The sequence below is a fragment of the Peromyscus maniculatus genome, chromosome 4 (assembly GCF_049852395.1).
Source record: "Peromyscus maniculatus bairdii isolate BWxNUB_F1_BW_parent chromosome 4, HU_Pman_BW_mat_3.1, whole genome shotgun sequence".
Classification (NCBI taxonomy): Eukaryota; Metazoa; Chordata; class Mammalia; order Rodentia; family Cricetidae; genus Peromyscus; species Peromyscus maniculatus.
Genome location: NC_134855.1, coordinates 30501416 through 30528163, shown reverse-complemented (window position 1 = coordinate 30528163; position 26748 = coordinate 30501416). Strand labels below are relative to the sequence as shown.

The 26748-nt window shown below is 37.5% G+C and overlaps 1 protein-coding gene across 6 annotated transcripts in view; it reads right to left on the bottom strand.

The window, feature by feature from the left end:
• Positions 1–1146: 1146 nt before the first annotated feature.
• Rif1 (replication timing regulatory factor 1) overlaps positions 1147–26748 on the bottom strand; it is a 63084-nt gene continuing 37482 nt past the window's right edge. For 3 of the 6 annotated variants that reach the window (XM_076569471.1, XM_076569473.1, XM_076569472.1), the window contains exons 22-36: positions 24761–25025; positions 23173–23215; positions 21910–22112; positions 20199–20298; positions 19477–19596; positions 18659–18813; positions 18042–18125; positions 17912–17963; positions 13969–17463; positions 10190–10336; positions 9846–9923; positions 9638–9756; positions 7847–8000; positions 5599–5707; positions 1147–4990 (exon numbers count right to left, since the gene is read on the bottom strand). In XM_076569471.1, the coding sequence (XP_076425586.1) occupies positions 4779–4990; positions 5599–5707; positions 7847–8000; positions 9638–9756; positions 9846–9923; positions 10190–10336; positions 13969–17463; positions 17912–17963; positions 18042–18125; positions 18659–18813; positions 19477–19596; positions 20199–20298; positions 21910–22112; positions 23173–23215; positions 24761–25025 (5336 nt within the window). In that variant the 3' untranslated portion in view covers positions 1147–4778. The remainder of the gene's footprint in view (positions 4991–5598; positions 5708–7846; positions 8001–9637; positions 9757–9845; positions 9924–10189; positions 10337–13968; positions 17464–17911; positions 17964–18041; positions 18126–18658; positions 18814–19476; positions 19597–20198; positions 20299–21909; positions 22113–23172; positions 23216–24760; positions 25026–26748) is intronic. The other 3 variants (XM_076569474.1, XM_076569475.1, XM_076569476.1) reach the window with 3 other exon arrangements.

Sequence of the window (26748 nt, the reverse complement as noted above, 5' to 3'; positions counted from 1 at the left end):
CAGACATGAATGCAGGCAAAACACCAACATACAAAAATAGTTCAAAACAAAACAAAAACTGGAGGTAAGACAGTTTGCTCTGTGCTATGACTAGAATACCCTGCTGTACTTTGGTTCCTATCAATTCGTTTCTTAGAAAATCCTTAGTCTATAAAGAAAATGTTTTAGACTTATTCAATTATTCGCAGAGGTAATTTTAACGATCTATTTGTTTCATGACATTATATTGAACATCCTAGGTATGTATCTTTGAAGAACCAAGGCTTCCTTTTAGCCAGACATTTACAGCTGGGAGTGTAGGCAAAGTAGTGAATGAATGTTCTGTTAACATTTGTTGAAAACAGGGTCTTTTGTGTCCTTGAACTCTCGCTCCTCCCATCTCTTCCTTCCAAGGCTAAAATTATAGACACAAGCCACAATACCCTCTTGATTATGTATTTTAAAATAGTCACTCATGTTACTCCTGCAAACCAACTCCAGTACTGTTTTAATGAAAAGCTCTCAGGAACCAATGGCTATTTTCAAAATACAGGAGGACTGTTTGTCCTTACACGAAATGGCTTTAACATCAAACTTTTGGCTGAGTATGATACACAGTTAAAGCCTATACTGAGAAGTCGGAGGCCAGTGTGGTCTACCCAAGGAGCCAAGTGTACAACAAAACACTGTCTCAAATGGTCTTTTGGTTGAGGTTAGAGGATTGCCCTGAGTTTGAGGCCAGCCCTGGCACTTAAGTAAAACTATCTCAAAAACAAATTCACCTGTTTTCCTCTCCTCACTGCATCACTTCCTGTGCATTAATAAGCATATATTTGATGTTTAAAAGTTGGTTTTATACTCAATTGTAAACCAGCAAAGACAACATTTCTTCTGCTACAACCGAAGCATAAAAGTTACACGGGAGAGGTTGTTCTTTTTGACATCAGCAGTTTAAAACGTTGCCTGGATTTTCAAATCACATTAAGGGCTCATATTTTATACCACTGGTACTTTCCAGGAATGTAAACATCTACAACACAGGTTATGTCAGCATTTAATTGAAGGTTTTAGTATATAAAGAAAAAAATGTAACAAAATTGTACCATTTCCCATCTATTCCAAGAACTTAGATTCTGTAGGAGCACTTTAACAAAATAACTACAGATCTGAAATTTGTAAGACATAGACTTTAATGGATGCTTCCAAAGAGCAAATATAAAGCCAGGAACATAACAGAACCATTAACTGAGTGATCAGAAACTGCAAAATGAATTAACATGCCTATAATCAAAACATTTGGGAGGCTGAAGCAAGTGTTGCTATGGGTTTGAGACTAATTGGTCTACACAGTGAGTTCCAGGCCAGCCTAAATTAGTTACGATAATAAATGCAGGCTTCTGCCCCCAACCAAGTGTCACCCCCATAATGCCCACAATTGCAGTTCTATAGCCTGCTGACGTGGCTGACCAACTGGCTGAAGTCAACCTTAATAATGAAATGAACCCCGAGCCTTAGTCAAAGCTGAAAGCAAGGCCAATAAGGGGCAGTGTTATCTAATAACTTCCATTGACTTCAGAACCAGCACTTTATTTTCAAATTTTTACCTTAAACCAAACAAAACCCTCCAATTAATATTTATAAAACATAATCTTGAATTATATATTTTAAGACCCTAAAATATATAAAACAGGTTCTTGTTCTGTACACTAGGTTGGACTTAGCACAAAGCAATTATCTGCCTCAGCCTCCCAAGTATTCCAATTACAGGCACAAGCCACCACGTCCAGTGTCCAACTATTAACATTTTAAATTAGTGACATTCTAATGACCCTTAAATATGTAAGTGGATTCTTAGCTACTTTCAAATTGTACTGAAAAAAACAAGAATCCAAAGGCAATGTCTGTCATTCAACAACTGTGCTTTTAATCTTTAGATTTAAATTCTATTTAAAAACTGTATTAACCTGATTAAGTGAGCTCATTGCTCACTATTTGAAATGCAAAGACCCTGCAGTATTCAGCAGTAGTTTAACTTGCTGAAACAGAGCAACATCTTCAGTAATAAGCTCAGTTTGAACATCAAAATCCACTATGTTCAGACATGAAAAATTAGATGCTTTTCATACCACTAGATTCTTTTAAAAAATTAAGATGGTTCAGCAGTTAACAACAGCATTTGCTGCCCTTTCAGAAGACATGGGTTTGATTCCACAGGCTAGCTCACACCTGTCTATAATTCTGGTTTTCCCAGGGATCAGATGCCTTCTTCTGGCTGTCATGGGCACCAGGTATGTACATAGTACACATATACACATGCAGGCAAAACACTTATGCACAGGAAATAAGAACAAAATTTTTAAATTAATTTTATTTGTGTGTGTGCACTGCACATATAGAGGCCAAAGGACTACTCTCCTACCATGCGGATCTCAGGGACTGAACTCAAGTCATAATCAGATTTCGTGGAAAGCACATTGTATCTTCTGGGCCACCTAGCCAGCTCTTGATTTGTTTCAATACATATAACAATTAGGGCATCACACTGGAATGTCAATATTTGTTTGTTTTTTTAATTAAGCATTAGAAAAAGTCTGAAGAAGGGGTTTCATGTAAAAGTAAAGCAATACATTGGAGTCAACTGAGAAATATTAATGCTTTTTGCTATTTTAGGAATTAATGTGGAAATCTGCTCAAAAAAAGTTAAGCCAAGAATACTGAAAGTAAACTGACCCAACTTTATATTTTCCATAAACTGACCAATGGTACCAACCAATATTTTAAAACACAATTTCCTTGAACTACAACTCAGATCTGCGCTTTTATTAAATTCAGAAATTTAAGCAAATCATTTTGGTCACATTTCCTGCTACACTTTGAGCTCCCTAAGAACTCTGCTGTGCCTACGAGTGAGTAGACAAGGGTTAAGGAATGTAGTTTGTGAAATGAGCACTCCAACCACTCCCCACAAACTCCTGGCTAATCGATACTACTCACTGAATGTTGATGCACACCTCTTAATGCTTAATGTATCGACTGACAATGCAATCCACCATTATCAATGTTTTTAAAAGACAGTCTTTTCCTCATTAGTTATTGACTTCTAAGTCCTTAAAAGTCCAACAGTTCCAGAATTCTTAAGATGATCTTTGTAGGTAAATATACTTAGATCTAAAAATATCTGTAGTTACTTATGAATGAAAAATGATACTAACTTTATTTACCAGGGGCAGCAGGGGAGGGAGGGGTGTCTCTGTTGGAAAAAAAAAAAAAAAAAAAAGGTCCAGACCTTAAACTACAAACAGTTCGAATGTCTAAGCAGAGATTGAACTGAATTTGAACTAAGATCACCCATTGATTTTATTCAAAAAAACAAGCAAGATATATCCTTTGGAAAACATACAACACAGCCAGGCATGGTAACAAACACCTGTAATCCCAGAACTCTGGAAGGCAGAGGCAGGAGGATCATAGAAGTTCAAGGCTAGCCTGGGCTACACAGAGAGACCACATCTCCAAAAAACAAACAAACAAACAAACAAAAACAAAAAACAAAAACCCACAACCCACAGGTGCAACAAATATATGAAGTTAGGCACTAACTATCTGGTAAAATTTACAAACTGTTTAGTTATATATCCTATTTTTTTTTTAACTAGACAAAACATACATATAAAAAGGGCAGTTTCAAATTTCTTCCAAGTTTAGTTTTCAACATATGTGATTAAACCAGGTATCTCTATGTCTTATAGTACAATCTGCAATGAAAATATCCAGGCTAACTCTCCATTAAGAAGAAACATAGGCACGTTTTCTAGTGGCTTGGGATCCTCTTCCAAAACCAAAAGAAAAAGAAAAAAAAAAAAAAAAGTAGTGGCATGTAATATTTTTTGGTTCTAATAATTTTAATTATTCTGGACACTTTAGAAAATAAACTCATGTTTTAACTAAATACAAAACTATCTGTTGCTTTATTTGTAGATACAGACTCCTACAAATATCCACAGTACGTCATGAAGCATTTTTAATATCCATATGGATATTTTGATATTAAATATATACAAAAGTTTCTATTAAACAAAACAATGGTATTCACATGAAGCTGCAGAAACTCGTGCAATTAACGAAGGCTGAACTTTATAAATTAAAAAACACTGTCTTTTATACATAATGTACAAAGTCATGCATGTAAGAGTGAACACTATACCTTATAAGAGCACATTTTCACAGGCAAATGCTGCTGCACAAATATTTGCCAATGCCAAATGAATGGAATGTTAGCAATTAAGCGTTAATTTTAACTCACAACAAATTGAAAATTGGTATTTCTCTCAAAGGTTTTCTACAGGTGTTATATGAAAGAAATGCTCTCATTCTTTTGCATCTCAGTACAGGTGTTTCACCAAGCACAACAAATATAAATATTTTTGAAAAAGTATAAACACCTTTATCAGTTCAAGTGTAAATAAAACTTTTCTATCTTACTTAAAATATTTGTATGAGCTACACCAAAATATGCATGAGCTAATGTATGAAAAAAAAAAGTATGTATATCTTGTTTGCTTTCAAGTTTCAGTAACATTTAAATTTCTTTTAAAAAAAAAACTATGTATACTGGCCAAGAAAATACAGTAGGGAATATCTTTACTAATGAATTTATAAAACTGACCTAATAATTCATTGTCTTTCAGGATTTGATATCTTATCAACTCTGCAAAGTTTCCTCTTTAAATGGTGCAGGTATTTCTAAAAGCCAAAAAATAAAATCTGGTGGTGAAAAAACTTTCCATTTTCTTAAAATACTAAGAATTTTCATGGACTGGTGATCTCCAACGTGACTGTAGATTTCTTATTATAGAGTTTGCCATGGTACCAAGTTTCTCATGCATTTCAAATAGCTGGCTTCCAGAGTAACTGTACAGATCTTCTGAATCCAGTTGAAGAGCAAGAGCACTAATTTGTGCCACAAGATTTTTAGACAATGGGGTATCCACGGTTACAGGATCAATCAAATCTAGGAGAAAAACAAAACGCCACATTAAATCGCCACCAATTTTTAAAAAATAATTTGTATGTATCTCCAATCAAAATGAAAAGGAGAGAAAATAGGCTAAGGTACACTTGCTCAAGAAAATGCCAGAAAAAAAAATCTACCACATCTTATTATTCTGTATATGATATAACTGAACAAAATTTCAACATCCTTATCTACATCTTGATGGACTAGAAAACTGACACAATAATTAGAGAAAACCAACTAGACACACTAAAATTAAATAGGTTTTCCCCCCACGTACTTAGAATGGGGGATAAGGCACAATTTGGTGAATTAACAGTCATAGTCAAAGTAAAACAAAGTATTGGGCTGAAGAGATGTCTCAGAGCTTAAAAACTTGTTCTTCCAGAAGACCAGGATTCTTCCCGCATCCACATGGCAAATTACAATTGTCTCTAATTCTAGTTCCAGGGGATCCAAAGCATATAAATACATGCAAGGCAAAAATGTGTATATTCTAAAAATAAACATTAAAATTTTTCTTAACTGTAAAAGTGTGAAGTAAGTTAAGTTTTTTTCAAGAAAGTTTGTCTTCCAAAAACACCTATCATGCTTGGCTAGCATACCTGAGGCAAGCTTTTCTTCATCAGCTGAGAGGGGCTTGCTTTCTACTCCATTTACTGCCTTCTCAGAAATATCAAAAACTGGAATCTCTTCAAGTCCACGAGATTTCATCTTGATTATAAATTTACAAACAGTAACAAAGAGAAATAACAAAACTTATTTTTAACTGGAATGACACGAAATGCCCACAGTCTATATAATCAACTCAGTTAATACTGTTTAAAAAAAACCACTACTACTAACTACACAAAAATAGTATCACAGTAGGTATGGTGGAGCAATTCTGTCATCCCAGCACTCTGGAAACAAATGCAGGTGGATCGGTAAGTTAAGAGGCTAACCAGGGATATACAGTGAGCCTTGACCCAAAGTGTTTCCTCAAAGAGCATAAAAATTTATAATACATAATTTCTTAGGAAACATAGTAACAGTAGCTGATAAACTTAATTACCCAAGTTCTGAAATGTAGAAAAGGCTACTCTTAGCACAATGGTTATCTTTTATTTTCAAAGCTACAAACAGCTCACTGGCAGAGCACTGTCCAGCATGAATGAGGTCCTGGTCAAGGGCCAAATCCAGAATAAACTCATAAGGTATTCCCAGGTTTCATGGACCACTGCTCACAGAAATTACTGTTTAAAAAGTTGTCATAACAACAATCCCATTCAATGGCACAAACAAAACAAAAACTGTCACATAAAAACTGTAGAAGGGCTGGGCGGCAGTGGCACATGCCTTTAATCCCAGCACTCGGGAGGCAGAGCCAGGCCGATCTCTGTGAGTTCGAGGCCATCCTGGTCTACAAAGCGAGTTCCAGGAAAGGCTAAGAAAACCAAAGGAGAAAAGCAAACCATAAGCTCATCAGTTGAGTAATAGATTTAAAAAAAAATGTGGTATATCCATGGAATACTGTTCAGCCATAGAGTTAGATCCTAACATATTAGTAATAATTATAAAACTAGAAACCTAAGTTTAAACAAAGAAGTTAATTAACAACCATAGCTTGTGGTGTTCCAATATTTAAGTATGTCCAGAGTAGGTAAGCCTATAGAAAAAGCATATGCTGTGGGTGCCTAGGAACAAGGGATGGAAACGAAGCATGACAGATAATACGTTCACTCCCTTCTGACCTCTATAGGGTTCTGCAGGCACGTGGCACATATGGGCACATGCCCACATACACATACACACAAATTAAAAAAAAAAAAAAAAAAACTTTTGGAAAGAGAAAATATTTCAAAAATTCTACCTGTGAGACTGCAAATTAATAGTATAGATTCTGGGTTTTGGTTGCTTTTATACAATTAACATGTCAACAAAATGTTCTCCAGTATCAGAAATTTAAAAAAAATAAAAAATCAAGTAGTTTCAAGAATACAGTACACATAGAACACACCCCAAAGAGGTAGTAAACCACACTTTAAGGAAACCTAATAGACAGTGGTTTTTACCCTTAAATAGTCTAGTTTTAATTTATCCACAATTCTAATACTATCAATGAATAAGTCACGACCCCTCATATTACGTATAAATACTTTCTGCCAAGTAAAATTCTCGTGGGGGGTGGGGGTGGGGGTTAGAATCTAAAATCTGTCCTAAGCTATATATATACATTTAAAAAAAATGTATAAATCTGCAATAGTCTTAGACACGTTTAGATTTGAGAACCTAGGTTTCAGGAATACCTAAATAGCCATGAAACAACCAGCTGGTAGCAATGAAAAAGGAGAAAAGATAACAGATTTCGAAAAATAAAATTTAAAAGTGAATCTAGGGTATAGTACATAAAAACAGAACTAAGTAAAGGAACAAACTTCCCAGTGAGATACAGAAGGGGTTTTAAACAAGTCTAAATGCAAGCTTTTATTACTGTTGGTAGAGCACTTGTTGCTGGTTTTTGCCCCCCTTTCTTTTTTTAAGGCAAGGTCTTGCTTATGAAGTGTCGATCCAAATGTCTCTACTTCCTAAATACTGAGATTAGAGAGGCATGACACCACTCCCAGCTGGATCACTTATTAAAATACGACTCTTGGGCTGGAGAGATAGCTCAGCAGTTAAGAGCACTGGCTGCTTTTCCCGAGAACCTGGGTTTGTTTCTCAGCACCCACAGGGCTGCTCACAAACATCTAAACATCTGTAACTCCAGTTGTTCCAAGGGATCTGATGCCCTCTTCTGGCTTCTATAAGCACTGCACACATATGGTACATAGATAGACACTCAGACAAAACATTCAAATAAAAAGATTTTACCTGTTGCTCATGGTACACTCTGAGAGCCTTTTTTACATTAAACACCTTTGGAGAGCGAATAGGAAGAGTTTTTATTTCTGATGCTGTAAGAGTACTCAAATCACCAATTGTCTTTATGTTCTTGGCTCTGATAAGTTGTCCTAGACCTCTTGCCCTTTTGAAGAGAAGAGAGAAAACATAATTATGCTTTTATTGCTAACTAACCATCCGTGAGCACTTATCCACTTCAACTCAAAAGAGTATTTATATAGTCTACCTAGCCCACACAATGTGATGGGCAACTATCTGGGGAACTTAAAATTTGAATCCTATGTGTCCCTAGCTTAAGAAATCATGGAAATCTAGAATTCTATTTTCTACACTTTAGTAACAGCATAGATGTTGCATTTATACAAAGACAGGCACAACAGGGATGGGAAACTCATTTTCGCATCAAGCTTTCTTTCTGTCTATGGCTCAGGTCCTCCTCTTTTTTTTTTTTTTAAAAAAAAAAAAAACCTATCCTATCCTAGACCCTTTTTAATATGACTTCCTTCTAACTTCTATGTGCATGTCTGACACAATTCTTAAGAGGAATATAGAGAATGTATTACTAGGGAATTATGCCATGGTTCATCAAGCTATTAATTAAAGAAATTATCTCGTTTCACAAGCATGTTATGTGCAACAATTCTCTTAAGATTTGGCAGTCTGAGGATGGAGAGAGCGCTCAGTGGTTAAGAGTACTTGTTGCACTTCCACAGGACCCATATTCAATTTCCATTACCCATGTAGCAGCTTACTGGACTGAATCTAGTTCCAAGGGATGGAATACCCTCTTCAAGCCTCTAGGGGTACCAGGATCACATAGTGTACAGACATACATGCAGGCAAAACACTCATATACATAAATTCAAAAATACATAAATTACATTTCTAAGATTTATAACAAGATTTAATTGAAGCACAAAGAAAAGACCCTCAATGAGGTCTCTCTATGTGAATCTACATGACAATTTATTTAAGCTATGCAATTTCCATGAACTAATAATCTTCCCAGGATTCTACTTTACTTCTATTCCTCAGAGGGTTTGCAATAGGACAAAACAAGATATAAATTTAAAAAGATGCAAACACCTGAAAAGCTTGACCATTACAACATCCTCCTAAGCCAGGCCTGGTAATTCAACCCCGAAATACCAGTTAGTGTGGATAAAGGGGTCAAGAGGATCCAAAATTCAAGGACACTGAGACACAGAACCCATGTGTGAAGCATGGAGTTCCTACAGGTCAAGCTTATTTTTGTGTCCCTCCACATTGTAAGTCTTGGAAATTTAATCCTTCACGTCAACAATCCACAGGGTGACAAACAGCTCTGGCTGACCTCATCTTGCTGTGTAGCAGAAGATGCCCTTGAGCCGGTCCTTAAGGATCACACACACAGCTCAGATCACCTCAAGCTCACTGCGTATGCAAGAATGCGCTTGAACTGGCCCTAAAGTTCCTGCACCAGCACTTCTGGCTTATATAGTACTGAGGACAGACCCTGTATTTTCATTAATGCTAAGCAAGCACTCTACCAATGGACATTCGACCCTAACCCCTATTACTCCCATCATTACTCCAGAAAACTAAAACTTCAACTTAAGCAGGCCATGACTGGTGAGCCCCCAGCCTCAGATTTCTTAGGAGCTGGATACCCTCCTCAAAACTGGGGAATGTTAGCAAAACTATGCCACAAAATAAAGTTGAAATACAAACAAAATCCCCGCACCTCAGAGTATGAATTATGATTATAACTTAACCACTTACCACATGTTTGATGTAATTTGAGGTAAAATGATGTCGACTGATGCTGCACAGTTTACCAAAGCTGGGTAAACACTCTCTGTTGTTGGGGATAGCATGGATTCTTTGGCCATTTCTGCAATCTTAAAATAAATTTCAAAAGCCATTAAGTAGAGGTTGCAGAACTGAACATTAAAGTATAAAGTTACATAAAAACTAAAGCACTTCTTACTAAACACTTCTTTGAGCTCTTAAACTTAGAGCTCTGTGATCCTGGGGACAGAAATCCTTTGGCTGAAGTGGTATTATGCTAGATAGAAGAAAGTGGAGAAAAAAAACAAAACAAAACTCAGAACCCCAGACAACTACAATGTTACAATTTAAATTGTACAACTAAAATTGTGCTCACCTCTGTAAAATTTTAGGAAATGAAAATGGAACAGGATAAATTAATGATTTACCTGTGGGATAGCTGATTGGCCTTAGCCCTCTCTATGAAAAGCAATACATTTGCAAAAGAAGCCTGTTCCTTAATCTTCAAATATTTTAAAGTATATTTTAAAGTCCATAGCTTACCTTAGAGTGTGAAGTAGGTGAAGTTTTAACACTTTTTATTATGGGAGAGCTATTTGAAGAATGTGACCTAACAACTGAGCAGCGCCTATCAATGTCATCTGCCAATCCTGCTTGGTATATTGGGTCTGCAAACGAGACACGTCTAACCTGAAAGTACAGGACAAGTTTTCATTAAGAAGACAATACCCTACCTAATGTGTTGACTTTGTGCAAAAGCAAGACAGTGTTCCCAAACTTATTTCACTAGCAGCCTCCTGCACAGTTGTTCCATCTTTCAGCTACTGCTTAATACTGCAGCTCATTCAAATTATACCCTCCAGTATCTCTGCAGTAATAGAAACTTTAAACAAACTTTTAAGTTAACAATAATCAATATGCAGAGTGTGATGTATAATCCCAGCACGCAGGAGGCAAAGGCAGGTAGATTTCTTGAGTCTGAGGTCAACCTTGTCTACCTGTGAGAGCCTGTCTAAAAAACAAAATATAGGAATAGTGTGGGTACTCATGTAATCCCAGTAATCATGAGACTGAGGCAGGAGATCTCCAAATTGAAGCTTGTCTGGGGCTACATAGTGAGACCTCTGCCTCAAAAACCCAAAATAAGGGCTAAAGAGACAGATTAGTGGTTAAAAGTACTAGCTGCATAATCATGACAACTAGAGTTGAAATCCTAGCACCAACATTAACAAGTCAGTTTTACAAAAGCCTGTAACTCCAGCTTCACCCTCTTCTGGCCTAACCAGGAGCACTGGCTTGTGCATCCACTAACATACACATGTTGTGGAATATTCCTTTACACTGCATGAAGAGGTGCCACTGTGATTGGTTTAATAAAAAGCTAAATGGCCAATAGCTAGCCAGGAGGTATAGGCGGGACTTCTGGACAAGGAGAGCTCTAGGAAGAAGAAAGGAGAGTTACCAGTCAGACGCAGAATAATCAGGATGAGTGTAATGGAGATGAGGTAATGAGCACATGGAAGAACAGATTTAAAAATATGGATTGCCGGGCGGTGGTGGCACACGCCTTTAATCCCAGCACTTGGGAGGCAGAGGCAGGTGGATCTCTGTGAGTTCGAGGCCATCCTGGGCTACCAAGTGAGTTCCAGGAAAAGCGCAAAGCTACACAGAGAAACCCTGTCTTGAAAAACCAAAAAAAAAAAAAAAAGGATTAATCTAAGTTTTGAAACAAGCCTAAGCTAAGGCCAAGCTTTCATTAATAAGCCTCCATGATGTTATCTTTTGTGAGCTGACAGCCCAAAAAGAAGTCAGTCTGAGTGTGTGCACATGTAGCACACACATACACACCAATAAAAATAAAATTAGTAAGAATCTTGTATAATTTGATTTTGGTTAGCCAATGGGTTTATATAGACTATAGACAATAATACTGGTTTCTGGTATATTTTATTAATCATTGTCCTAAATTTGTGAGTGTGTGCGTGCGCACGCGCACGCGCGCGCGCACGTGTACGTGTACAGACATGTGTGCATGTGGAAGTCAAAGGACAACTTTGAAGGGAAGGGGGTTGTTCCTCAGGTGTTGTACAACTTGTTTTTGTGAAATGGCGTGTCTCATTGGCCTGGAAATCCCTGAACAGACTAAGCTTTCTGAGCCCCAGACCCCAGGGATATGCTTGTCTCTATCTCCCCAACACTGGAACTCTTAGCACATGCCACCAAGCCCAGGCCTTTCATCTTAAGTGTGGGCTCTGGGAACTGAACGGAGGTCCTCATGCTTGCTTTGTGAGCACTTTACCAACTATGCTACTTTCCCGGCCCCTGCTCTTAAACTCTTTGAAGGCAACAAAAGTATCAGGGCCATAATGTAGCAATTTTAACTATTTTAACCTCACTGTGGCTAATTTGGCTTCTTCTAAAGGTCTATAATATGTCCACATTGCGTAATTAACTATAAATATATAGCAGAGATATGATTCTATATCACCTAGGATTGATTTTCAAGAATAGGCAACATATAAGTATTTGCCATAAAAATGTTTATCCTGTTTTGTCTTAGACAATACATCTGCCCTGAGTGGTATATAATAAAATTTTAATCCCAGCACTCAGGAGGCAGAGGCAGAAGGATCTCTCAAGTTCCAGGATAGCCAGGACTACATCGAGACCCTGTCTCAAAAAAGCCCAAAACAAGACACATGATCTAACAGTGCCAATAGTAAGTTAAACCATCTGAAGAATTCTGCAGCAAATCATAAATTCCAAGTATGTCTCATCTTGTTACTACCTCACTACTCTTTGTAGTCCATAAAAAACAGAAATAGAAGAAAGGCTACAAAAGATGTGAACTCCAGGCTGGCCAGGGCTGCATAGCCCTTTGTCCAAAAACAAAAAGAAAAAAAAATTAAGAATTCCTATCTTCCTAAATGATTTCATCTCTTAAATTTCAGAAGCAGTTCTTCCCCACCGGAGCTGAGGACCAACCCCTCAGAAGCAGTTTTCAATGCATCTTCCCAGGTGGTCAAACTAGGGCTCGAGGGAGGACTCAAACAGTTAAGAGTTCACCCTGCAGCTAGGCCGTGGCACAAGCCTTTAATCCCAGCACTCAGAAGGCACAGGCAGGTGGATCTGAGTTCAAGGCCAGCCTGGTCTATAAAGTGAGTTCCAGAATAGCCAGGACTACACAAAGTTTTTTGATAAACTTAAAAAAAAAAAAATGATGAAAAGCAATCACTATCCTTCCAAGGTCCCAGCACCCACATCAAGCAGCTTACAACTCCCCATAACTCAATGCCTCTGGTTTTTATAGGCACCTGCATACCTGTGCACACACCCTAATACATATATATAACTACAAGTGTAAAAATAAATCTTAAAAAAAAAATGTACTTGCCAGCCAATCACAAGACTATAATGCTACAAGACTATAACCCTAGCTAGCTGAGGCATGACAGACAGTTCACTGTAGGGTCAGCCTGGGCAACATAGAAAGGTTCTCATACCCAAGAAAAGGTAAAAGTAAATGCATCCTTGCTGAAGGCAAAGATCAAAGCACTGTGTTTATATACATACATATGTATATACATTGTACAATATCAGATCTAATTTCAAAATTAAGTTGTGAAGATCAACATGACATCTTTTTAGAACAGGTTTCACTAAGCTGAGGGCATGTTTTATGTTAAGCAGAGGGTTGTATCTTTCTTAACTATTCATTCAACACACTCTAAGAGAAAGGCCCAAGAAAGAGCTAAAGTAAAAATTACCTTGATAATCCAATTTTTATGAAACTTCATGAAAGCCTGGGAATCTCTCAGTGACAGAGTGTGTGCCATGTGCCAAACATATTCAATGCTGTGCACTGGCTCTCCTCCCAATATCCAAAATGAACAAAATGAAAAGGGACAGGGGAGAAGCCAGTTGGCAGCATGCTCCTCAGTTAACCCTAGCACTCAAAAAACTAAGGACCAGGGGAGGTAGCTCAGTGGTAAAGTATATATATGGGGCCCAGGAGTCAGTGTCTTTAACTGGATGGATTAGAGTGACCTAAGGCATCATGTCCAAGAACTTATAGCCTGAATGGCTAGTGCTGCATGGCTTCTTAAATCTGGTTCCACATATTGTATTACAGAAGAAAGGTCCTAATAGGACCCACCCATTATGCCCACATCAAGTTCTTGAGTGTGAGAGGCAATACTACATGAAAGGCCTCCTGTCCTTCTCAGAGCAACCATGACAAATGACCCTAATTCCCTATCCTTTACTAGGTTTCACCCATATTCCAAGCAAACATTAGATTCATTAGTCATCATCATTCCTACCTTGTTAACTGGTGATGAGATCTCATCTTCGTGGGCTCTTTTAAGTCCTCTCTTTAAAATGCTTGTGGATGGAGAAGCCAAGGGTGACCAGACACAGCGTGCTTGCATACCGCTAGGACTTTCATTTGCTGATCCAAGTGAAGGGTCCAGCTCTCTTAATTTTTCAGGAGAAGCATTACTGCTTTCTGCTACCAGTTCAGAAGTCACTTCAGATGTCAGAGACTGTGGTAATTCCTCCACTTTCTCTGAAGTGAGGCATACTTCCTGCAGAACATTATTATCCACTACATTTTGGTTGTCACTCAATTTTGTCTCATCCAATTTAAGTTCAATGTTTGTTTCAGTTTTGTAACAAACAGTTCCTTCTTCAGAACTCATTTCAAGTGTGTCGCAAACAAAGCTCTCAGTTTTGACTCCTCGTCTTCCACCTGGAGTTTCCTCAGACACAGAGGTGCTAACAATCATGCCCCTATCCTCTTCTCCAGTGTCGCCAACTTCCATTTTCAACTGGGCTACCACTGCTGCTTTGGAACTTTCTGTTTCTGTGTTCATTTCCTCACAGGAGCCGCAATCAGATTGAACACCATGCTCCAGGTCCACTCTTGTGGAATCAGATTGAACACCATGCTCCAGGTCCACTCTTGTGGAATCAGATTGAACACCATCCTCTAGGTCTGCTCTTGTGGAACCAGACTGAACACCATCCTCTAGGTCCGCTCTTGCGCAACCAGATTGAACACCATCCTCTAGGTCCGCTTTTGTGGAATCAGATTGAACACCAATCTCCGGATCCGCTCTTGTGGAATCAGATTGAACACCATCCTCCAGATCCGCTCTTGTGGAATCAGATTGAACACCATCCTCCAGGTCTGCTCTTGTGGAACCAGACTGAACACCATCCTCCAGGTCTGCTCTTGCGGAATCAAACTGAACACCATCCTCCAGGTCCACTCTTGCTGAATGCTCACTCTCGACACTCTTGCTTACAGGTGTGGCATGATCACAGAGACTCAGAGCAGAATTAAAGCCCTCGGTGGCTGCTCCTTCAGCATTCACTTCAGCTGTGACTGCTTCAAATTCATCCTTTTTATTATCTTCCTCTGCTGCCACATCTACAGGAATATCCATGTGGGCACTCTTTTCAGAGAAGGCAGCTCCAAGCGAGTCATTTCCTCCATCTAATTCCATAGCTTCACCGCCCTCTGAGCTGGATCCGGTTATGACTTTGCATGCCTTCCCAACATCGCCAATGTCAGATTCTCTTTTCAGAACAGCGTCTGGACTTTCTACTTTGTTATCTAAAGAAGATATCTGTGAAATGTCCTTGGAATCACATAAGCATGGGTCTTCGGCAGTGAATTTTTCATTGCTTGGTTCTTGGATTTCAGATACTATTTCACTAGAGTCTGTATCATGAGATTTTTCTTTCGTATTTCCTATTTCAGATGGGACTTTTTTTCGATCTTCTGCCAATCCAGTTTCAGACTTAACTAAGTCACCAGCAGCACCATTCTCTTCAAGACCCACATGAAAATTCATACTAGGATGTTCATCTGCCAGCTTTGTTTTGGCGTGTTCATTAGCTTCACAAGTTGCAGGTGTAGCCTCAGGTGCTTGCATCTGGGTTGTCTTTGTCTCCATGCTCTTTATAGCAAAACTCTCTGTGTTCTTTAACCCAGTAAATGACTTTTCCTGGGATTGTGATTTTTCCCCACAGCAGTCACAACTCTTTGATCTCCTGACTCTCCTGCTTCTCTTGTGTTGGCATTCAACTGCTTGGGCCCATTTCTCAGAAGGTACAGAAATGTCTGCTGTCTCCATTTTGGAGCATTCTCCCAAACTACTATCAGTATCTCTTTTATATAACCTCTTAGTGGCATTCCTAGTCCTGAGATTGGATTCAGGCACAGGTGGACTTGCAAATGAGTTATCTACACATTTGCTAGTCTTACTTGTGTCCTCACCTGCAACTGGTGTATCAGTAACTTGCAGTGAATCTGAAGACCCAGCAGACTCCTGAAGGATTACCCTATTGGCACTTTCTTCACAAATCTGAGCCACTGCATCTACATGAGCTTCAGGAACTGCCTGACCATCATGTATCTCATGTGCAGTTTTTATACATTCCTCTTCCACCATTTTGTCTTCTTGTTCTTCAATGTCAACACTATCACTGCTTTTATTTTTCCATTTCCCAGATCGTTTCTTTCTGGAAACTTCTTCCTTTGACTCAGAACTATCAGGTTCTGATAGTTCTGATAGTAATCCCTGAGATGCTCTTCTTGTTTGGTAACGTGTACGTCCTCTCAAAGGTTTCTCAGATGACTTATCTACATTGTCCTGGGTACTACCTCCCTCAGAATTAATGTTCTCATGGTCTGGTTTTCTTTTATTTTGGTCAATTTCAGCATTAGCACTGGATTCCTCTAAAGTTTTCTCATGTAAACTATTTCCTTTTTCGGTTACATTTTCCTGCAGAGATGACTCAGCACTTAGTTTTTGCTTGGGCAACTTGTCATCTTTTATATGCAATGGACTCTTTGCAACTGTTTTTTCTTCTTCCTTCCGTCTTTCCTTTTTTGGTTGACCATTATCCTTATCTTGGCTGTCATTGGAAGACTCCACCATTTCTGGACGTCGCCTTGAAGACCGTCTGAGGATTTTTGGATTTGGAGCTACTACAGATTGACTTTCTTCATTTACTATTTGATCTGCTGGTGCTGTGACCGGAGGTGTATTTTCTTTAGATTCCGTATTAATGCTTACGTTTTTCTCTTCTGTAGCTGAGTCTTCCAATGAAGCATTTTCTACTGTTGGTTTAGGATTTTTATCTTCATGCTCTAGGGTAGCTCCAGAAGGATGATCATGCTTTGACAGACATTCTGTTTGACTGAGCAAATCAGGAGGGTTATTTTCTAATGCATGTTCCTCCTGTTCAGATCTCAGTGAAGGCTTAGACTTTTTATTAGTTGACTGCTCAACTTTACTCCATCTCCGTCCTGACTTTTTACCTCCGTTCACTAGTTTTTCTGAGTCAGATTTTGAGTGAGTCACTTCTCTTTTTCTTGCTTTTGGTAGCATATCAGTTTTAGCTGTGTTTTCCTGGTTATTTCTCACTGTAACAGTGGATGACATGCTATTCAAAGGGGATGGGCTAAAAGGTCTATTTTCTGAACCATCATATTTCTCCAAAGTAATAAAGGTTTGTCTCCGACTTGTAGGCTGTGAAGGAGTTCCAGAAACAGTGGCATTAGAAACCGAACTATTGCTGACCACCAGTGAAGTTTCTGTACCAGATGAATATTCAGCTGACATTATCTTTGATGAAATTAGCATGTTTTTTGTAGCATCAATACCAGCGCTCAGTGTTTCTGAATTGGTTTCAGCAACAGAACCAGAGTCATTTGGTAAAGAAGCCTTTCCAGGATGTTCATCCACACCACAGTTTTCCATGGCATCTTGAGAGATGAAAATGGCACTCTCCATTTGTTCCTCCTACACAAAACATGCAAATTACAGAGTAAAACATTATTTTGCTAGGAAATCTAAAAATAATAATGTGGTAATCAAGATAAACTCTGGTAATTCAAGACACCAACTTTCAAATTATTGCACATATTCCAAAAGGATCAGCAATGAACTGTCAATGTGCTTTAAACTGATGGTGTTCAGTTAAAGCCATACCTGAGGCCAAGACTGGTGGGAGGCAGAAGCAGGAGACTAAGAGGAAGCACAGCTCCTCAGGAGATCGAGGCCATCCTGAACTAAAACACTATCTTAATCCCTTACTTCAGAAGTCATTTACGATGTATTTTAAATACACATTTATGTACAATTCAGTTAGAAGATTGTTATACATCTTAGTAATAAACAAATATAAAACAACCTTACAAATTACATTTACTATAACTTAAAAACACTCAAGTATCAATACTGCTTATACCTTAATTATCTTGGCATCTTCTTTTGGTTTTTCAGTTAAAGTGAGGCTTTCCCTAAGATAAAAAATTGTACAGATTAGATTATTTTTATTTATATAAATAAGAAACTAGTCATAAAAGTATTGTACTTACATAGATTCTTCTTGACTAAACTGAGCAGAAAATAAGGTGTCTTGTGAAACATCCAGATTATTATACAAGGCAGGAATATCACACCTAGAAAAAAAAATCTTATATATAATTCCAAAAACTTAGTGATAGTTCCACCATCAAAAGCTTGCAGGGTGCCTTTAATCCCAGCTCTGGGGAGGCTGAGCCAGGCAGTTCTCTGTGAGTCTATTAAGCGAGTTCCAGGAAAGGCTACAAAGCTACACAGAGAAACCCTGTCTCGAGAAAAAAAAATTAAAGTTAGAATTCTATGAAAGTGTATTTCATGAATCATATAAAAGCTTATAGTGTTTTCTATGAAATTACCTTCTCCTCCAATAAACACAGACCCCAGTAAAAGAAAGCTTAGAAACACTGGGCATATTACTGGGTAGATTAAAATATTATTAAATGCTATCTTGTATAGTCCCATCATCTGTCATTAAAATTTAGGATACCCAGGCCAGCTGTAGCCCAGTGGTAGAGCACTTGCCTCCCATAACCAATGTCCCCAGTAAGATTTTCAAGGCCAGGCATGATGACACATTATCATAGTTCTCACAACAAAGCTACATAGAGCTCAAGATTAAAAGCCCACAAACCGTTTTGTCTTGAGTACTTCTTTCTGGTGCTCAGTCAGAATTCTTGCCTTTCCCTCTTTTCCTTGTGGAGGTATGAACACAAAGTCAGTAGATTTTTCCTCTTCCAAAAGCTTATTACCACTCTTTAATTTTGGAGACGAAGATCCTACTTTCAGCTGTAGGTTTTTAAAAAGTAAATGAGCTTCCAAATTATTTCTAATTCTCCTATGTTTTCTAACATTCTACTATTATTTTTCAATACTGATTAGGAAGTTTGAAACTGATACACACACACCCTTCTCAACTGAAGATAAATAAGGTCTATTTCATGTTGGACTGAACTTATGATTCTACCTCAACCTACTAACTGTTAAGATTACAAGCATATAAATAAAACAATGTAACATTCACAGTCAGAAATTAAATGGCCTTCACTTTCTCCTACCTCTAATATTAAGATAAATAGTAGTAAGCCTTTTAGGGGGTAAGTCTATGGAGTTAAGATACATACATGTTCTACCTAGGCCAACACAAAGTTCTAATCAAAGCATCTAAATTACTGCCATGCAGTAGACTGTGTTGATTGTTCATCCTTTCAGCTCTCAGGAAAGCTGCCCAGAATAACTATATGTAATACTGAGAATCTGCTATTACTAAGAAGAAATCACTCCAGGCTCTACACACTATCATAGCTGTCCTTCTCTTCACTATCATTCCACCACAAACCCCAAATTTGTTTGGACTTCCATAGCTCTTTCCTCCAAATAAGTGTTTTGTGTCCTTAAGCTAGCTAGCTAGCATTATGTAAAATCCCAGTAAATATACTTTTGAAAACATACTTTGGTCGACAGCTTCATATTTTCTTTTTTATCCTTTGTCTGTGTCAAAAATGAATCTCTTTTTCCACTTGATTTCCTTTCCATGCCACTTATCTTGACATTTAATTGTGAATTTTCTGTCTATTAAGATAAAATTGAACACATTAACTATATGTCTACTATTTGCTTCTTTATGATTATTCATTTTAAATGGTATAAAGATTCTGACTATTCAAATCTACTGAAAACAAAGGAAAGTAAAGATACTGTGAAAAGATACTTATCTCCCTCTACAGTCAGGTTTACAGCCTTTACTTGTTAATTCTGAAAACAAAACTTACAAAGTGTATCAAATTACTAGACTCAAATACATATCATTCCAGAATAAAGGTTAATAAATAAACCCCATGTAGAATGGAGAATATAAATGTATCCAACATTTTTCTCTTACGCCAGGATGTACAATTCTGATGTTAAATTAAGCTAAACAAATAGTAATAAGCTGTTTTCTCTGCTGAGAATCTTTTAGACAAAACAAACAAACAACAGTAACAACAAAACCCATAGTAAGCCACTGTATTTTTTCTTCTGACTCTAAACAAAAGTTCACACTTGTTCATGAATGGAAAGCTTCATGTGGGATGAGGAAAAGGTGGTATTATTGCATTCTTTCTTGTTCAAGTTCTGATTATTGCTGCTCACTTATACCAAACTACTCAGATTTAAGTTAAAAAACAACTTACTGCATCAGAATATGGCCCACTGGATTCATCCATCATTTCAACATTTTCCAAACCAGGCAACAGAAGCAAAATTTTTTGTTTGGCTTGTCTTAATATTGGTCTTTAAAAAAAAAAAAAAAAGTACATAGATAATGAGTAAATTATAATAGTAAATGTTAATATTACTGTAATTATGAGACAGGTTCTCATGAATCCTAGCCTGGCCTTGAACTTGTGATTTAGCTCTATGAACTTGAACTTCTGCGGCCATCACAACTAGTTTATGCTGTAATGGCAATAAAGCCCAGGGTTTCAGGTATGCTAAGTTAACATTCTACTAATTATGGCACTAGTCCTATTTATACTTGTTATGTAGCAAGTATACCTGATTTATGTTTCTTACTTACACGAATACAACACTGGGGAAAATAGAAAACATCAGGACTTTTTCTCTATACTTTTCACAGCATCCCCAAACTTCTTAACTTTTAAGCAAGGCATGATAGGCGGTGTGCCTGTAATTCCAGCACAGGGGAAGGTGAGACACATCACCAAGTGTTCAAGGTCAAACTATGCTATAAGTGTGAACTTGTCTCAAAATAAACAAACTCAAAACCTATTTTAAAAAAAAAAAAAAAACACTCATGGGGGTGGGGAGTGGAGTGATGGCTTAATGGCACACCCCTTTAATCCCAGCACTTGGGAGGCAGAGGCAGGTGGATCTCTGTGAGTTCGAGGCCAGCCTGGCCTACTGAATGAGTTCCAGGACACCCAGAGCCACAGAGAAACCCTGTCTCGAAGAAAAAAAAAAAAAAAAAAAAAAAAAAAAAAAAAAAAAAGATCACTGGTACTCTTCCAGAAAACCCAGGTTCAATCCCCAGCACCCACCTGGTGTCTCACAACCAGCCCTAGCTCCAGTTCCAGGGGATCCAGGAACCTCTTCTGGCCTCCAAAACTACCACCAGGTATGCACATGGTATACAGATATACATGTAGGTAAAATACTCATACACATTTTTAAAAACATTGTTATTATTTTTTCAAACATTATTAGGAATTAGTGAGGTGGCTCAGAAGTTAAGATCCCTGATGGCTCTTCCAAAGGACCTGGCAGCTCACAGTCTAATCCAGTTCTTTAAAGACAATGAATGACCTCTGGCCTCCACAAGGACCAGACTTTGAAGTGGTGCACAAACCCACGTATAAGGAAACCACTTATTCATATAAATAATTTTTTCTCAATTTGTTTTTAGGATATGCTAGATGTTGTGGCATATGCCTTTAATCCCAGCACTCAGGAGGCACAGGCAAGTGAATCTCTGAGTTTGAGACCAGATCCATCTACACAATGAGTTTCAGGACATCCAGGGTTATGTAGAGATCGTTTCTCAAAAAAAAAAAGAAAAAAAAAAGAAAAAAAAAAGAAAAAAAAAGAAAAAAAATTTAAAAAAAGAAAGAAAAAAAAAAGAAAAAGAAAAGAGTTAAATATTACTACCCATGTCTGGCTTTATTAATAAACCTCAATCCTCTGCCCTTGGTGTAAGTATTTTTCCGGTGCATATACTGGTTCCCCAAAATGTGAAGTCTAATAGAAGTCAACCCAAGTCTAATGGCTACTACATAGCCTGATGATAAAATTAAACTCTATGTGAAGTTTCTGCTAGAACCCAAATACAGGTTTACATGATCACAATGGAGCAAGCAACTATAGGAAGTTGTGATGCTAACTTACTTTAATTCCTCGGGATAAACCAGAGCTGTCGCTTTAGCAAATGTAGCATTCCACAACAGAGCACTCTGTTTCCGAATCTGTTTATTCTTGTGAAGAAATACTATGCACAGAAGTGGAGAAAGTTGTCCAAGAAGTTCACTGTCATAGGCTCCAGGGTAGTTGTACTGTAGACAAGCAATGATTTCTCCTAATAGCTTTTCTAACTAGGAAAGAGCAGGAGAAGCAAAAAGTATACTAAACACAAATTTATAGAACATGTTACTATTTCAATTTTAAAAATCTGGACCATCTTAGTATGCATGTATGTATGCATTTATTTAATGTGCGGTGGTGTTTTGCCTGTATGTATGTCTGTGTGAGAGTATCAGATCTTAACAGACAGTAACAGACAGTTGTGAGTTGCCATGTGGGAGTTGAACCCGGATCTTCTGGAAGAGCAATCAGTGCTCTCAAGCTCTGAGCCATCTCTCTAGCCCCAAATCTGAACCATCTTTAAGCAACACCATAGTCACCATAACTATACACTCCTCTTTATAAATGAACAAACTATCAGATAAATTTACTTTGAGTACTAATATTGTAATTTAATTTGAAGTTATTTCTTGTTAACAGGAAAAATGTTTTATTAGTTGTAATGGTAATTAATAACCCTACACAATTTATCAATAAAATATTATAGCCAATAATCCTCATATAAAAAGGAATAAGACCCAAGAATTACATGAATTGAAAATAATAGTAAACTCTAAAGAAAAAACCCAGCTACCCAAGAATCCATCCATCCCTTACTGTTTTATGATCGTTACAAATGAAGCAATGGGGCTGGGGGCTCAGTGGCTAACAGCACTTGCTGCTCTTCAAGGTCAGTGAGTTCAGTTCCCAGCACCCGAACTGCCCGTGACTCTAACTCCAGGGGAATCTGACCTCTTTCAGACTCCCAAGGTAGCATAGTTTATACATAATCATTCACAAATGCACATAAATTTTAAAAATTTTGTAATGCAGTAAGATAAGAAGGAATGAAGGCACTTGCCATTAAGGCTGATGGGCATGATTTCAGTCCCTGGAACCTACAGTGTAGGAGAAAATCAACTCCTGCACATGTCCTCTGACCTCCACGGCATGCATTCACACATACCAAATGTATATATAAATGGAAAATACTAATAATAACCACTTAAAATCAATTATGTTTAAGAAAGATAACTGCATAAACCATATGCTGTCCTCATTAAGTATATTTTATGGACACTATCTACTTACCTTGTTGTTCAAACTATTATACACTTTAGGAACTTCATCAAGCCTGGGAAGACAGATGTAAAACCGTTACCATTTATATTTTAAGATACCATCACTGCACTAGTTAGTTATCAAGCTAAGCCTCCAAGAGAAGAACAGAGCCATACAAACAAAAGGTAAAACATTCACAGTAATGTAAAATATTGCAAGAATAAGAAAAGACTGCCAAATGTCAAGCAAGAAGTTATCATATAAACATTTAAATGAATCTTTACAAACGCCTAGAACAGACTTCAAGTGCTCATGGTATCTACTGTCCATCTCCTGTCTTTTCTTTGTGCAGGGGTAGGAATGGCACCGGGGACTTTGTGTATGTTAGCTAGTGCTTACTATTTCACCAGACCCCTACACATTTTTTTTAAAGTGTAGGCAGGTGCCTGTGGAGGCCAGGGAAGAGGCAGAGATCAGAAGAGGAAAGGATCACTTAAAGCTGGGGGTACAAGCAGTTTAAGCCTCCCCAAGGTGGAGGCTGAGAGCTAAACTCTAGCCCTCTATAAGAGCAGCAAACACTCTTAACTGCTCAGCCATCGCTCTGGCTTCTTCCTGTCCATTTTTAATAAAATAATGACTTTAAAAAAAAATCTGTGGCCACGCGGTGATGACGCACACCTTTACTCTCAGCACTCTGGAGGCAGAGGCAGGCAAATATCTGTGAGTTCGAGGCCAGCCTGTCTACAGTGAATTCCAGGACAGTCAGAGTTTTGTTTATTTTGTTTGATTTGTTTTTTGTTTTTGAGACTTTGCCTCAAAAACAGAAAACAAATCAAACAAAATAAACAAAGAACCTTGCTCAACAGACATGATCAATACAAACAATGACATATGTCAATGTATCTTGACAGAAAAAGCTGGATAGAGAACCACAGGAATTCACTGGTCAGAAACTGGGTTAAGAGTTTAAGAAAATGAGATTTCCATGTATATAATTGCATACAGTGTTTTCAATTGCATAATATCAAATCAAATAGATCTGTATTATAATACATTTAATAAGCATGCTTCTTTGTATAAACAATTACAAAAATCACATGCAAAACTGAAAAGTGCAAGGGAAGGAAAAAAAAGTCAAATGGAATAGTAGTAGTTCTAAGTCCCATCTCCAACTTCTACATTCTAGAATATATACAGATCTATTCTAGAACACCATCCAGGACAATAAAGCTGAGAGGAAAGCAAAAGTTACTAATTATATTTAAATTACACATATTAGGGCTGAGAAGATTGGCTTTTTTGGTTAAGTGCTTGTCACACAAACATGAGTTCATGAGTCTGGATCCCGAGAACCTGAATACAAAGCCAGATATGAGGACACACAGACTTGCAACCCCAGCACTAAAGAGGATATCCTGGTGCTTCCTAGAGTCTGCAGCTGGAATTGGGGAGCTCAAAGTTAGTGAGAGACCCTGTCTCAAAAAGCAAGGTAGAGAGTTAATAGAAGGCAGTCTGTGATCTCTACATGTATGAGATCTACATGAACATGTACACATGCAAAATACACAAGAAGAATCATATCTACTTAATTCAACATGAATAAGATGAAAATACTTACTTTGCATTTTCATACAGTAAAGCCAGAGGTCTTGTAAAAGTGGCAAATATTTCTCGGATCATAGACGGCAAGGAAATATGTCCAAATATACTGGACAGCATACTGATGACAGAGTTACCAATAGTAAGCAGTGTATCAGAATATGTTTCCTTGAAGGTCAGAGTGTGGAAAGAATGGATCACTCTCACAATTAGCTTAAATAAAGAAGCCAATTTCCCAAGGGGTTCCTTCTTCTTTCTGGACCAATCTGAAGATCTCTGTGGTGCTAAGACACAATTGGGTTGATTAAAAACTTAAGTACTTTGATATGTATCAATATCACTTTTACGTTTTGCATTCAAATGTTACATACATCAAATATACATGTTCTTGTTAACTAACACCTCAGATAAACCTTCAAATGGTTAAAGCATTATTGAATAAATATCAATAGAGTAGCTTTAGAAATGAAAACCAAATACAACAGAAAAGAGCTAGCAGATCTCAAATAATCCCAGAAAAAAAGAATTCCTAGGGTATTTTAAAATACTTTTCAATTTCTGTTTTCCTCAGAATTTCAATGAGTTTATAAATACTAAACCACATGACTGAAGCAACAAAGCTAAATCACCATGGGTTTTCAATATTAAATGATTTCAATAGAAATTAATATTCCTGGATCATCTACATACAATTCATTGATCGCTGGAAATAGAGAATTCAAAGAAACTCTAGTTATAGATTTTATAGACTCTAACATTTACTTAAAAGCACACATTTCCTTTACGGTCCCTCCTCAATCATTTCTCTCCAGATTCCAGGTACAAAACAAACCTCATTTTTCTCTTGCCCTGAAAGTCATTCTTATTCCAAAATTACTTGTTTCTTTTTGTAAGACAATCAAGTCCTAGGAAAGCCCATATTTAAGGGAGGGGGAAGTTTAACTCATACCTTACTCGCTTTTCAAGGTGAATTAAAACCAGGGTTGCTACTAAAAATGTCAATCATTCTTTCTAGGATCAGTTTCTTCAACATAAGCATGTTTAAATACAACTCAGAAATTCTCGTACAAATGTCAAGCCTGAGGTGCCAGGAGATGTCAGGAACTCATAAAAATTGCCTGACCAAATTTTACCTGTCTATATACTTAGAATACCGGCAGCAAGGTTCTCATTTAAATTGGTTAGGTACAATGCAGCAAGAACCATGCAGAATCATGGCAGCCAGAAGCATATCCACAGAAACAGGTAACACAGACCACATACCTAGCCATGCCCCAGCTTTCCTCAGTAAAAGGACTCAGAAACAATGGTACCTTAGTAGCAATGAATTGGTATGGATTTTTACATCCCAGTCTCAGATAAAAAGAATTATGTTTCTGGGGGAAATAATCCCAAGCTATAAGAAAAGTACAAGATATAGCTGAATATTCTGCAAACTCAAACAGTGGAAATTTGTCAAAATACTATAAGAAAAAGATGTCATTCAGTAATAAAGTGCTTTTCTAACAAGCAAAGGTTCTGGGGTTTGATCTCCCAGTACAGAGAAGAAAAGAACTTATGGGGGGGTGTGTGTCAGGAATTTATCTCAGTGGTATAGTGCTTGCCTAGCAAGCACAAGGCCATGGGTTCGGTCCTCAGCTCCAGAAAAAACAAACAAACAAACAAACAAACAAAAAAAGAACTTTTAGAAGGTAAATGGTATCTACAAAAGAGGGAATAAAACAAAAAAGTGCGGGAGGCTGAATATCGTGTTATATAAGGCTGAAAGGAGGAAACAGGAATATTAAGGTTAGGATTTTGCTGGCCAGTCTAGTCAATTAGTGAAATACTGTCTCAAAAAATTTAGTGGTAAGAAATAGAACAGTGGTTCTCAACCTTCCTAATGCTTTGACCCTTTAATACCATTCCTCATGTTGTGGTGACCTCCAAATATAAAAAAAATCCAGAAGTCCACACTGATAGCTTGAGCTGTTATATTAGAACATATTATCCATACCTCTAGAATTC